Source organism: Odontesthes bonariensis, chromosome 18 (assembly GCF_027942865.1).
Source record: "Odontesthes bonariensis isolate fOdoBon6 chromosome 18, fOdoBon6.hap1, whole genome shotgun sequence".
In the NCBI taxonomy this organism is placed as follows: domain Eukaryota; kingdom Metazoa; phylum Chordata; class Actinopteri; order Atheriniformes; family Atherinopsidae; genus Odontesthes; species Odontesthes bonariensis.
The window spans coordinates 26,241,044-26,255,524 of record NC_134523.1 but is presented as its reverse complement, the minus strand read 5'-3'; the positions used below and the strand labels follow the sequence as shown (position 1 = coordinate 26,255,524).

At 43.0% G+C, this 14,481-nt stretch overlaps 1 protein-coding gene across 3 annotated transcripts in view; it reads right to left on the bottom strand.

Annotated features, from left to right (window-relative positions):
• Positions 1-14,481, bottom strand: part of LOC142367085 (zinc finger MYM-type protein 4-like) — a 43,791-nt gene that overhangs the window by 12,706 nt on the left and 16,604 nt on the right. For all 3 annotated transcript variants that reach the window (XM_075448997.1, XM_075448999.1, XM_075448998.1), the window contains 10 exons: positions 12,451-12,683; positions 10,398-10,578; positions 8,625-8,819; positions 6,452-6,602; positions 6,152-6,267; positions 4,288-4,434; positions 4,040-4,190; positions 2,775-2,941; positions 1,988-2,123; positions 858-962 (listed from right to left, as the gene is read on the bottom strand). In XM_075448997.1, coding sequence (XP_075305112.1) covers positions 858-962; positions 1,988-2,123; positions 2,775-2,941; positions 4,040-4,190; positions 4,288-4,434; positions 6,152-6,267; positions 6,452-6,602; positions 8,625-8,819; positions 10,398-10,578; positions 12,451-12,683 — 1,582 coding nt within the window. The remainder of the gene's footprint in view (positions 1-857; positions 963-1,987; positions 2,124-2,774; positions 2,942-4,039; positions 4,191-4,287; positions 4,435-6,151; positions 6,268-6,451; positions 6,603-8,624; positions 8,820-10,397; positions 10,579-12,450; positions 12,684-14,481) is intronic.

Sequence of the window (14,481 nt, the reverse complement as noted above, 5' to 3'; positions counted from 1 at the left end):
ATGAAAATGGCCGAGTAAAAGTTCCGTACCCTTCTCCAGGTTTGGTGGATCCGCCGATTACTTTCTTTTCCTGTTCCGCAGCAGACAGCAACAGACTTTTCCAAAATAAAAGTCTGTGAGCAACAGACCTTTACAATAATAAAATAAATAATAAAACAGGGGTGGTTCGTGGCGTAGTGGGTTGAGCAGGCGCCCCATGTACAGAGGCTATAGTCCTCGCTAAAGCCGGTTCGAGTCCCGCATCGAACGGCCCTTTGCTGCATGTTGTTCCCCCTCTCTCTGCCTGGAGGATGTTCATTCAGCCTTTTCATTATAGAAAAAGCTTTTTTTTTCAGATGGAATAAAGGTAGAATCTCATTGGGTTTAAGTCATTAAACACACAAAAACACCGGGATGGATGAATGGATGGATGGATGGATGGATGGATGGATGGATGGATGGATGGATGGATGGATGGATGGATGGATGGATGGATGAATGGATGGATGGAAAATTACGTTTCTCACAGGTAAACCAGGACAACCTAGAGATTTGGGAGGTTATTTACTCAGGTTTTATGAGAAGTTTCCATTTATTCTAGAGGTTAAACCGAGATCCAGCTCTGCTGTCGGCTTTGGTTGTTCACACTGAACCAAACAAAGACTGATTTAATGTAGCATAGGAGACACAAACACTGACAAATAAAAACGGTTGTGTGATAACATTTAACATCACAAACATGTGGAGCTGTGGGCTCCACTATGGGATATTTTCGACGGGTTCTGGCTTCTGCAGGTGAACTACCGACCAGCCCTCCCTGTTACAGCATCATGTTAAGGTGGAATAATGGCAGCGTGGTGCTGTGTGTGTTTCTGTACCGAGCTGTGCTGAGCTTGCTGAGCCACCGAGAGTCTTGGACAGCGAGATGACGTTCGCGATGACAGGCGAGGAGTCCAGTGGACCTGCACATCCAGAAGATGACCCTGCAGGCAGAGACAGAGCGGTCATTTAGATGACCGATCCCAGAACATTTTTTACAGCAGGTAGAACATAGAAGAAGCCAAAATCGAGATGTTCTGGCAGACCAGAGACCCTAAAAGCTATAGAGTCCTCTGGAGTCCTATACCGGTGCCGGTCTGTGGGTCGTTTGGTCCCGGGCCGCACAGAAAGAATAAATAACTTCCATTATTTTCGTTTTATTTAATATCCGAGTCTGAACAATGTTTTATTTTGAAAAATGACCGAATTCTCTCCGTTACATCCGTCTATGACTCACTCTTGACTCGTGTCAAGATGCTCGTCTCGGTCACATGACACATTACCGCTAATATTAAACCCACAAGCTAGCAGAATGACTAAAAAACAGACGTCTTTGGAAAGTTTCTTTGCAAAGGGGAAAAGTCCCAGTGAGGGGACAGAAGAAGAGCCTATGACCACTAAGAAAAAGAAAGCTGCATTTAACCAGGAGACCTACTTAGAATATGGATTTATGGTGACAGATGATTCCCACACACCATAATATGCCCGCTATGCATCATATGCGGCGACCGGCTCTCCAATGAGGCAATGAAGCCTTCAAAACTAAAAGGTACATAGAACTACACAGTGGATTCACGTTTATTATTATATTTACAAACTACCACAGTGTTTGTGTTGGTCGTATCATTTTACTTTGGTGTATTTATCCGGCTCTAACCTTAAAAGGCCGGTCCGTGAAAATATGATCTGATTCATAAAAAAAAAAATCCCAACTCAAAGGAGCTTTTTAATGATGATTTAAAAGTATTATTTCATATGAACATTTGATTTATTTTCCAGTATCTCCTCTGAAAATAGATTTTGTCATTTGCGGCCCAACTGAACTGCATCTTAATAAGACTTAAATCACCTGAAATATGGTCTCAACATGCAGGTTAATTCTCTAAACAGCAAATATTAATCAGATTTCAGCAGAAGATTTTTGACACAATCCAAACTTTTACGAGCTTTTAGGAGCGATCAAACACACCTGAGTCAAACGTTTGGACCTTTTTGCTGCAGAAGTGGAGAAGACATTTCAAATTGCAGAAGTGTTTGACGTCTCCCAGCAGAGGAAGACTCTGCTTCAGCCTCCCTTTGTGACTGCAGGCGTCACACTTCGCCGCCTGAGGAGAGCAGACAGCAGAAAAGGAGTCAGCACAGATCCCAGAACCACAAGAAGGCTCTAACATTTAAGCTAATTTCTGGTTGCTTGTTAATGTGAAAATGGATTTTAATCAAACTGCTCAGACTGTTTGTCATTACAGCAGGTAAAGCCTTAAAATAGGATAAAAAAAGACTCATTTCAAGCAATCTTAGTAGGTCAAACTGATGCAAAACAAGCCTGAAGTACGTCATGTCTCCGTAGATGGTTAAAAATGAAAGAAAATGTCATATCTGACTTACAGTAAGTGCATCTAGGAAAGAAGATAATCCACTTATTCTAAAAGCAGGACCAACGAGACTTTCTAAGGTCCTTAGACTTGTTTGGAACGGCAGTTTTTTGCAGGTAATCGGCTTAAAAGTCTGTTTATACGGAGGCAGGTAACTGTTATTTTCTTCTTCAATTCATCTGCTGATACTTTTCTTGAATCCATTCGATGTATTAAATGCATGTTCTGCTCTGTGAAGCACTTTGGCCTTTAAATGTGCTTTATAATTAAATTTAACTAGATTTTTAATAAATCCAAAGTGAATCTGCTTCTCAAAAATGACACAAAATCCATCTGGAGCAAGCAGGAGGTCTGTGGGGTGTGCGCACGTCAGAATGTGCTTACATGTTTCACAAGCATCTTGAAATCTGAGCGGCAGTCTGCTGAGCAGAAGTCTTCCTCGGCGCCTTCATCCTTCACCACAGCGTTGGAGACCGAGAGGCAGAAGGCGCACGAATGACAGCGTTCCCCCGACTTCTTCTCCAGCTCACGATAAAACAGCATCTTACACCCTGAGAGGTGAAAAAGGAGTTTTCTCATGAAAATAAAGAAACATTTTAATTTACTGTGCAGACATTTTCCTGAGTGTCCTGAGCTGGCCACACACGGCACGAAGTTGTAGACACGTCCGGGGGAATATCTCGAGCGTTTTGTGAGTTACGACAAAATCAGACATGTTTAATATTATTTAGGGCTGGGCGAGTTAACACGATAATAACGAGTTAACTTGTTAATTATTTAACGCCGATAACTATTTTATTGCGCATTAATGCATTAAAATAAAAAGAAACTAGCAGGTAACATCACCACTACAGGTGCTCCTCGGTCTGTGTGTGAAGCTCACAGAGCTAACCGGCGCTACTTATTGTTTCACTTGTTTCAACATAAAAGCACGTATTTCAAAATAAAAAAAAATTAAAAAAACTCCTGTATTTACAGCCAAGTTGAATTGTCTTCTCAGCGTAGTAGTTCCAGTCTAAAATATCACTTAAAGGCAAAACACACAACTGATAGCAGCAAGTCATTCAAGGAAACAGACAGTGGAGCGAGGCTTCTACATAAAAACTACAGAAAGATGCTGATGTTAAAAGTGTGTTTGCACAACAAATGTTATGGCACTTTCATTCATATGGCAGCACATTTAAAATAAAACTAAATGCTAAAAGCTATACACTACTTTTGGATTAATTTTTGGATTTTGCGTACAAATGCAATTAATCGTGAATAATCAGGGAAATCATGTGATTAATTATATTCATTTTAAATTTTAAATAATTAATTAATTTTAAATCATTGCCCAGCGCTAATATTATTGTGATTCTGCATTTTCAACCAATACGTGCGCTGTTGTCACGTTCAAACAGGAAGCAGGGGAAGCTGTGGCTGAGACTAGTAACCATGGCGATGAGGAAAAAAAAAAATGTGCGGTTCGGTTGGACCGAACAAAAGGAGGAGAAACTAACTGCATTATGGCAACGTCACAATGTTTCATCTGCAGTTAAAAATGCAGCTGTGGCTAAAAGCTGTTCATCTGTCGACTTCATTGGTTTTAAGAGTTTCCACCAGGTGCATGATGGGAAATAATCTCAGAAAAATCCAGTAGTCGTTACCGTCACTGCAGAAGCTGCAGTCTTTGTTGTTGATCCTCTTCACCTCGTTGATGATTCTTGCGTTGTTGCAGTGTTCACACGTGCCCATCATGTTGTTGACCTTCCTAAACTCCAGGGAACAGGCCAGGCTGCACACAAAATGGAATTGCTCCTGCGCACAAACACAGATACACTTTGAGCGACGTTTCACCAGGTAAAGACGATCAACTAAGAGACCAAATCCTCGTAAAATAAAAGCGCAAATGCACCTTATTCTGGATGACTTTGGGTGCAGTTTTTATGGTTTTCTGACACTGAGGACACAAGAGTTTCTCTGTCGGTTTGTGAAAATCACTCTGGGTTTGGTCGTGGGCGCCTGCTGGGTTGGTAGCAGAGATCGAGTCTTTCTGTGTCTCCTGAATGGGGGAAAAGGAAATAAAAATGTGGAACATCTTTCAGAGATTCTCATCCTTTTGTCTGGTTTTACCCACAGCGGAGGTCTGTAAAACAGGAAGGACTTGATCTCAGCTCATATTTACAGAGAGGAGGAGTCCAACCCGATTTCTTAATCCCAGAGGACGATTCCTTTCTACAGACCAACTCATCCAACCAGAGGCCGAGAAATTAAAGGTTTTAATTGACATTTTTGAGTTTCTTAAACTTATACTTAAGTTTCCAAAAAGGATTGTTTAAACAAAATTTCACATCAGTCACTGCAGCTTTCATTTAGAATCTAAAATTGGTCTTAAACTTAAAAAAAAAATAAGACAAAAAGACCAAATTTATGACTTTTACTTGTTCTCGCCTTAAAACTGCTGTTCCTTCCATTTTGACGCGAGATGGCGCATGTACAGAGTCTCCTCTGAAATATCTAAACATGTGGTTTTATGATAAACCCAAATCAAGACAAGTTGAAGAGGAGACGTCTGGGATGCAGAGCAGGAACAAAATGGAGAGAAAGGAGGAGGAAGTTTAAAGCATTTCTTCCCCTGATCATCAGGGGAAATATGAGATCACTGGTGGATAAAATGGACGAGCTTGGAGCCCTGATGAGAAGAAACCTGGCTGCAGGAACAGCTCTAACAGCTCTCTGCTCAGCTTTAAGACTATCTGGGCTGTGTTCGAAACCGCATACTTCCAAATGTGCGAGTTTGAGTATGCGAGAAGTTCCCGGATGCATACAAGATTCGCCGAAATGTGGGGTATGCATCATACTCAAACTACCCAAGATGCAATGTAGCGTGATGTCGCCAATCGTCATTTCCTGTCAAAACGGCAGTTTCAAGCTAGCTACAACGAGGGTAGGTTCACTTCCTGTTTTCAAAACAAAAGCACCAATTGTATCGTAATGACTTTCCCTATGATAAAAGGCAACGGGTATTTTATTTTGTGAAAATAACCGGAAGTGCGTTGCTCACTGCGGCTAGCTTTAGTAGCGCCAAATTCGTGGGAACAAAATTGTAAACAGCCGGTATTTTGTCAGATTTTCAACACGTTGGGGATCTAAACGACTACTTTCTCGCCTGAAAATGTTTCAAATGTTGCTAAAGTTTACAGAGTTTAGAGCTTAAGCGAAATTAGCTTCAGGCCGGCTGATTTCGGCTCGGGCAGGAGCGAAATGCATTGTGGGTAAACGCTCTGCATACTGTTTGATTGATCAGTATGCAGTATGCAGAATGGAAGTATGTAGTATATAGTATGCAGTTTTTCGAACACAGCCACAGAGACTGCAGACAGAGCGGTAACAGTAAAGGAGGAGGATCACAAAAAAAATAAATAAATAAAATAAAAATAAATAATTTAAAAAAATTAAAAGAATAAAATACAAGAATAAATTAAACAACATACAACAGCTATATAATTTAAAACAATAATACTAAAATAAAAAAAATAAAAAAATAATTATACATTCAACATCTCACTGCGTGTCGAAAGTTGTTGCTAAGCTACAGAAACAACAGCTCAACCCACTGATGGAGAGCTCTGAAGGTTTTTCTACCACACCTTCCTCTCTGCTTCTCTTCAGCTTTCTACATGTTTGTCAGCTGATTTATATTTTACTTTGTAATTCAACTACCAAAAATAGAGTTCAACCTTCAACTTCAACCTTGCGTAGTCTAAACGATTCGTCACCTTAAACGCCATGGCACAGGTCAGAGTACAGAAGTTTCTGAGGGAGGCGTCTGCCATGGCGAGGTGACAGGCGGGGAGCGTCGTCTTCTCACAGTTGTCGCAATTCAACGGTTCACCTGTGGAGGAGGAAGAGAGGTTTGAAGAGAGTTCACTGGATTTAAATTTCAGGTCTTCTAACAAGTGAGATTCGCATCATATTTAGTCCGATAAAATAGAGACTTGGAGGCCTCTGAAAGAGACACAGAAGACTAAAGTAAAAAGCTGAAGATCGTCTGTGTCGACTCTGAAATCGTCCTGTACCCGACGCACTGATGGCCTGGATCTTGGACGCCATCACACAGCTGTTGCTGCAGAAGAGCTCGATCACGTTTTCGCTGGTTTTACGTTCAACCATCTCTGACATGAGCTTCGCCGTGCGGCACATGGTGCACGGCTGCAGTGTTTGAATGTTCTGTCAAAAAGCACAGAAATAACACATCGTTTTATATACAAATACCGGTATATCATTTTAATGGTTTTTTAATAATTTATTTTCTGGATCTTAATCACTTAAATAGTTCTTAAAAAATTTAAACTTCAAAAACAGAAACTTAGATGGCCAGCGTATGACCTTGAATTCACACCAGCACTAAAAGATCATAGATATAAACGATGGACCTATTATGGTGTCACTGCTGTATGCAAAATTGTTAAAAAATGGGAGCTTAACAGCTTTAACAATTTAAGTCAAATGTATGGATTGGGTGGGCAAGACTTTTACAGGTACTTACAGTTTCGTGATTATTTTAGTAAAAAGCTGAAAAGCGGTAACCCAGCAGAGCCACCAGCGGTTATTCATATACTTATGGATGCATACAACTCTCTGGGAATATTAAAGGACTTAAGGGCCGTGTATACTCTCGCAGCAGTGTGTCGCAGTGAGCTTGTCGCAGACATGACGCAGTTATTTGTGATTTATGCCCAATTTTGAAGCGCGGTCTGCGCTATGTTAATTCCACGCCACAACGCAAGAGGACAATCACGAACAAGCTAGGATTGTGGGTGTGGTGGGTGGCGTGTTTCTCTTCCGGTTACGGAGGTCATTCAACAACAATGGCGACTGGACGAATGCGCACTTTGATTGAGATTCATCTGATCGATCTAGAAATAGAAGAAATATTGCTACTACTGGAGCTGGCAGAGAGGCGAAAGAATCGTCACGGTTAGCACGGTTAGCGTCACCATTAGCCGGTTAGCAAACCGGAAATACGCATAGTGTAGAGCGGATGTAGAGTTGACCAATCAGAGGGCTCCTTTCTCTCCTCCCTGCGACGATATCTGCGGCGCTGTCTGCGGTGAGTTACAATTTTGGGGAGGTGCACAAGAGTGTCTGCGTAAGGGGGGGGCATGTCTGCGTTAACTGCGACACACACGCAGACGACCTGGTTTCCGACCATAAACCGCCCTTTATAAGCAAGTTACACCACGGCATCACCTCATTAAATAAGGACAAAACAGACTATGTGAAACAGAGTTGGGAAAAAGAGCTGAACATGTGGCTGAAAGCCTGGGAAACACAGTCATCCTCCACCAACTCCTGGGCTGTGTTCGATACCGCATACTTCTCCTACTACTCCTACTGACTTTTTTCCCGAATGCATACAAGATTCTCCGAAATGTTGGGTATGCATCATGAGGTTACTACTCATACTCAAACTACCCAAGATGCAACGTAACGTGACGTCGCCGATTGTCATTTCCTATCAAAACGGCAGTTTCAAGCTAGCTACAACGAGGGTAGCTTCACTTCCTGTTTTCAAAACAAAAGCACCAATTGTATCGTAATGACTTTCCCTATGATATTATTAGATTATTTTGTGAAAATAACCGGAAGTGCGTTGCTTACTGCGGCTAGCTTTAGTAGCGCCGAATTCGTGGGAACAAAATTGTAAATAGCCGGTATTTTGTCAGGTTTTCAACACGTTGGGGATCTAAACGACTACTTTCTCGCCTGAAAATGTTTCAAATGTTGCTAAAGTTTACAGAGTTGAGAGCTTAAGAGAAATCAGCTTCAGGCCGGCTGATTTCAGCTCGGGCAGGAGCGAAATGCATTGTGGGTAAACGCTCTGCATACTGTCTGATCAATGAGTATGCAGTATGTAGTATGCGGTTTCGAACACAGCCATTGTAAAACAACTGCATGTCCTGGAGCAAATGACTGACTCAATCCGACTCCAAAAAGATCTGGGTGAAAAACGATGGCAGAAATGGCCCAATGAGTGAAACTGTTTTAACGTGTTGTGTAAGATATTCTGACTTTCAAAAATACTGACCACCCCCGGACCTTGAATGTGTAATTGTTCAATGTTTTGTACTATAAATAAAGAGTTTTTAAAAGAAAAATCCCTTAAATAGTTCCGTGTTGTTCTAAAGAAAATAAGTTTGAGAGCTCCACAGAAAGCTGGAAGTCATCGTTTCCACCTTCAACACGCACCTGCTTGAGTTGGGTCAGACACTCCTCGCTGCACAGCGTTTTGTTGCCGCCCTCCATCATGATCTCGAGCCGTCCGTCGCAGCAGGAGCGGCAGTTCTCACAGACCGACAGCTCGTTCATTTTGCAGAAACGATGAAAACAGGGGTCGCTGCAGAGCTTGTGGACGACGCCCTGCAGAATGACTTCGTGCTTGCTCTACGGGAGGACAGAGGCTCGTTTCAGTTAATCTGGATCACGCTTTTATGACGATTAGGGCTGGGTATCTAAATCGATTCGATTTCGATTCATAAGGTCCTGAATCGATTAATCACGATTCAATTCGATTCGATTCAATTCAATCTGCTCTTAAATAATGAAAATGGCTCAACTGTTTTACAAAATCCATCCATCCATCCATTATCTTCCGCTGCTCCGGGGATCGGGTCGCGGGGGCAGCAGCTTGAGCAGAGAGACCCAGATGTCCCTGTCCCCGGCCACTTCCTCCAGCTCTTCTGGGGGGACCCCGAGGCGTTCCCAGGCCAGCCGAGAAACATAGTCTCTCCAACGTGTCCTGGGTCTTCCCCGGGACCTCCTCCCAGTGGGACGGGCCCGGAACACCTCACCAGGGAGGCGTCCAGGAGGCATTCTCACCAGATGCCCGAGCCACCTCATCTGACTCCTCTCGATGCGGAGGAGCAGCGGTTCTACTCCGAGCCCCTCCCGGATGACCGAGCTTCTCACCCTATCTCTAAGGGAGAGCCCAGACACCCTGCGGAGGAAACTCATTTCGGCCGCTTGTATTCGCGATCTCGTTCTTTCGGTCACCACCCACAGCTCGTGACCATAGGTGAGGGTAGGAACATAGATTGACCGGTAAATCGAGAGCTTCGCCTTCTGGCTCAGCTCCTTCTTCACCACGACGGGCCGGTGCAGAGCCCGCATCACTGCAGACGCCGCATCACTGCAGACGCCGCATCACTGCAGACGCCGCACCGATCCGTCTGTCAATCTCCTGCTCCATTCGTCCCTCTCTCGTGAACAAGACCCCGAGATACTTGAACTCCTCCACTTGGGGAAGGATCTCATTCCCGACCCGGAGAGAGCATTCCACCCTTTTCCGGCCGAAGACCATTTTACAAAATACGAATGTAGTTTATTTTATCTATTATTTTCACCATAAACAACAGGTTTTAAGTGCAAACTTGTGAATTGGACAGTTTAAACTTCAGCTGTGAACACAACTGTCTCAAAAGTGCCATTTTAAAATTCTAAAGGAATTGCAAGTGAAAGTGTACTTGAACTACAACATTCCATCACTGCAAATTGCATTAAGGCATTGTTTCTTAATGTGCAAAAATGATAATAATAATAATGGTAACAAAACTAAAAGTAAACTTAAACGATCTAAAGTCAAGTCCTGTTATTGTGACTTTTTTCTCACTTGGTAATTGTGAGATTCTTGTGCAGGAAAAGGAGCTCATTGACATGATCTGGTGTTCGGCAGCTCCTTTTTGCAGTGACAATATCATCTGCTGAGCGGAGTTTTACCTGCTTGTGCGCTTGAATGACAAGTGGACGTAAATGCGCCACTGTTGCATCACGCACGAGACTACTGGGGTTAACTTCATGGGAAGAAAAAAAAAAATAAATTAAATTAAATTAAATTTTTAAAAAAAAAACGATCTCATGCCCTACAAATCGCTTTTGCAAAATTTAAAATGAAATCGATTGAATCGATTTTTTTACCCAGCCCTAATGACGATGTGTCTGTGAAACTGCTGCTGCGGCGCTTACGATGCAGTATCTGCTGCACACGCTGCACTGTGAATGCGATGCAACGGGATCGATGGGCATCTTCGTGGACATGTTTCTCTTGTAGTTGAAGGAGGACAAGCAGGTCTGGCTGCAGAAGTCTTCCATTGTACCCTCATTGTCCACAGGGGCCTGGAGGACGACCTGAGGCTGCGTCATCACCCTGAGAGGACGTGAACGGATCAGTTAAAGATTACATAACAGCTAAATGCTGCTTCTCCATGTTTAGTCTGGACTCTGGACTGGACCAGCTGACCTGAGTCCTTGGATCTAAGAGCTCTGCTGGCTTTATATTCTCTGAACATATCACAGATGTAAACCATCAGCAGGCTTTTAACATCTATTCTGTGACTGACTGGAAGCCAGAGTAAAGATTTTAAAGCTGCTGTGATGTGTTCAGATCTCTTAGTCCGGGTTAAAACTCCAGCAGCAGCGTTCTGGATGAGCTGCAGATGTTTAATGCTCTTTACAGTGATGGAGTCTGCTGGAGATGAATGCATGGATGAGTTTCTCCTGGTCTGTTTAGGAGAGGAAACCTTTGATTCTGTTGATGTTTCTGAGATGGTAAAAAGCTGCCTTGGTGACAGCTTTGATGTGGCTGCTGAAAGTCAGATCTGAGTCTATCAACACTCCGAGGTTACCAACTTGGTCAGTGATTGTAAGGTCCCGAGTCTCAAGATATTTACCAACGCTGACCCTCTTCTCTTTGCTACCAAACAGAATTATCTCAGTTTGGTCTTCATTTAATTGTAGAAAATTCTCTCTCATCCAGGTGTTTACTTCCTCCAGACACTGACACAGTACGTCTGCTGGGCTGCAGTCGTCCGGTGACAGAGACACATAAAGTTGTGTATCGTCTGCATAACTGTGATAATTGATGTTAAAGTTCTGTAATAAATATCACATCTTATTTCAAGAAATCTTGACAAGCTGATTTTCACTAGTTCCATTGGCATTTTCTTTTTGCTTATTTCAAGCAAAAACGTCTTGTATTTGTTGTTTTTCTTACTTATTTTTGGAGGGGCATTTTTTCCAGTGCAGTATCTTTTGGAAGCTCATGATTTAGAAAAACAAGATTTCTTCACGAGTTTGCAACTTTGACGAAAATATAAGAATTGATGAAGGAACTGAAATGGGTTTAATTCAAATTGTTTTTATGGATTCATGAAAATCTCAGAAGAAACTCTTATTTTAAGAAGATTTTCCTGTTTAAAACCTCGTCTACTACACACGTTAAAACTAAGCGGGAAAGGGAAGCATCTGACCTAAATGTTTGGGTCGAGTACTTCCTTATACTGTAATACCAACCTGTGGTTTGTAATGTAGTTAAAAATGTAGACATTTTTAAATCCAGGTTAAAAACATTTCTGTTCTCATGTGTCTATGCATGAAATCTGCACGATATCTTTGAACTTATCTGGACTGTTGCTTGTTTTTAAATTCATTTAAATTGTTTTATTTGTTTCTTTTTATATTCTTTTATGTATTTTTAATGCTTCTTCCACTCCCTGCTGCAATGCTTTTATTTTATGTGAAGCACTTTGAATTGTTTTGTACATGAAATGTGCTATACAAATAAATTTGATTTGATGATGATTTGTAAGAAAGCAATTACCAAGAAGTTGCTTAATAAAGAGCCGCCAACATAGGGGGGAAGTTCACGATAAATCTCCAAAAACTTTCCAGGGGGACTTTAGTTTGGGAATTTATGGGAATTAAGCAGAATTTTTGGATAAAATAACATATAGAACATATAACATATGTCATATAGAAACATAAATATAAACATTTTGCAATATGCTGCTGCAGTTTTAGGGATTCTGCACTCTCCACCAACGTTAGCCGATCGTTAGCCGACACACCGGATGGCGAACATGGAATTTTTCTGTCACATAAAGTAAAACATGCATAAAAGTAACAGTTCAATATGTGTGGGGTAAGTTTGAGATGTGAGAAAACAACAGTGGAAGATATCTGAAGAACTGGAGCAGATTTTTGGTCTTTTTGCAGACAAAGTGACGACATCACGACTCACTGCAGGCAGAAGTGACACGTCTTCTTCATGGATCTCATCTGGTAGAATTTCAGCAGGCATGAGGTGGAGCAGAATATGTCCGGGTGGCCTTTCCTCTGGTAAACCGTCTTCCCGTCCATCAGAACCTCCTTGCAGGTGGAGCAGGACGTAGGTAGATCCATTTGGGTGAAGGTGGGCTCCGTGGGTTTTGTGTCCTCCATCAGAGAGAAGACGGAGTCGATCTTCAGATCCTCCTGATGACAACAGATCACAAGAATACATTTTAAATGTTTACAGTTTCGGCTGAGCGGCACCAACAATATCTGTTTATATTTTATGTTCAAAGAATAATATCTTTGCTTATTTACACTGTATTTGTTTCAGAGACTTTTTATCTTATTGTTAAAGTACAGGTGGATCACACTCAGCCTCCCCACATTCTTGGTACCAAGTGGAGCTGGTTTACGGAGCCTGTTGGACTCCATCAGGGCTGCTCCTGGTCACAGATCCTGTTTGTGGTTTCATGGACAGGATCTGGAGGTGTAGTCGGGGGGAGGAGGGCGTCTGGTTTGGGAACCTCAGGGTTCCATCTCTGCTGTTTGCAGATGATGTGGTTCTGTTGGCTTCTTTAGGCCGTGACCTTCAGCTGCTCTGGAGCGATTCAGCTGAGTGTGAAGCAGCCGGGATGGAAGTTAGCTCCTCCAGATCTGAGGCCGCGGGTCTGAACCTGAAGAAGGTGGAGTTCTCCCTCCGGGTCGGGGAGGAGTCTCTGCCTCAGGGGAAGGAGCTTCAGTATCTCTGGATCTGGTTCTCAGTGATGGTGAGTTGGAGAGCCTTAGAGATAGGGGGAGGAGCTACACCATCCGGAGTGGAGCCGCTGCTCTTCCACATAAGCCGCTTTCGTACAGAGCAGTTCAAAGAACGGTCCTCCTTGAATTCCGTTCTGATAGCTGCCCTTCCCCAGGGGAACTGTTTCAGTTTGCTTGATGGAGACTGATGGGACTCAACCGTCTGCGACAGCGACGTGTTACTTTAGCGCCACATTCAACAATAAAACAGAACAAAACAAAACCCGCGAAAAAAGTAAGGAGAGAAGAAAAAAACACCACCAAGAAGCTAACATGGAGAGCGGGGAAGCCACCGTGTTCATGGTCTGCATGATGGTGATATTAATCATGGACGATCACATCGGGCGTCTAACTTGGAGGCTGGAAGAGCTCACAGAGAGAGTCAGGAGACGAAGGATGGAGCGCAGGCCATACTTCTTGGTTTCATGAAGGAAGGAGAGCAGAGCGCCGCAGACAAAGGGGACAACGTGTCAGTTTAACTTATTAAACATGCCAAGGTTGTGTCTGTGTCGTATGAGGAAACATTTCAGCCTGACAACATGACAAGGGGCGGAGCTACCAACCACCAAACACCTCCGTCAGATGTGTTCCTATGGAAACCAGAACAGACCCAGCTGAGGAGAAGGAGCTGAAATGGTTCCAGGAACTGAGGGCGATGGTCCCGAGTTCCTGTATGTCCGAATGCGGGAAAAAACAGCCCCGTTCCTGAAAAGGTTCTAGGAACTGCAGAAGGTTGCTACAGTGGGAATGCGGCTATTGAAAGGAGTCAGCTGAGGTGGTTCATCTGTTAGGATGCCTCCTGGGAGGAGGCCCCGGGTCAGAACCAGAACTCTCTGGAGGGATTATATATCCCATCTGGCCTGGGAACGACTCGGGATCCCCCAGGAGGAGCTGGAGGGGGATGTCTGGGCTTTCTGAAGAATGTTTAATCATAGCGGCCTAAAGAGATATTATTTCAGTCAAAGGCACCACACACATCAAATACACCGCCTGGTCAAAACCACACTAATTTTTGCTGAACCGCCTTTCGCTTTGACTACAGAACACTTTCATTTCCGTCGGTCGGCTTGTGTGAAAATAATAAATAATGTCTCACGCTCCTGTCGTGATCTGTGGGTTTTGTTCTTTTTCTGTCTTTTGGTTTCTTAGTTCCTCTTTGCTCTGCTTTGCTGACTCTTAGTGCCGTGCTTTGATCTCTGTGTTG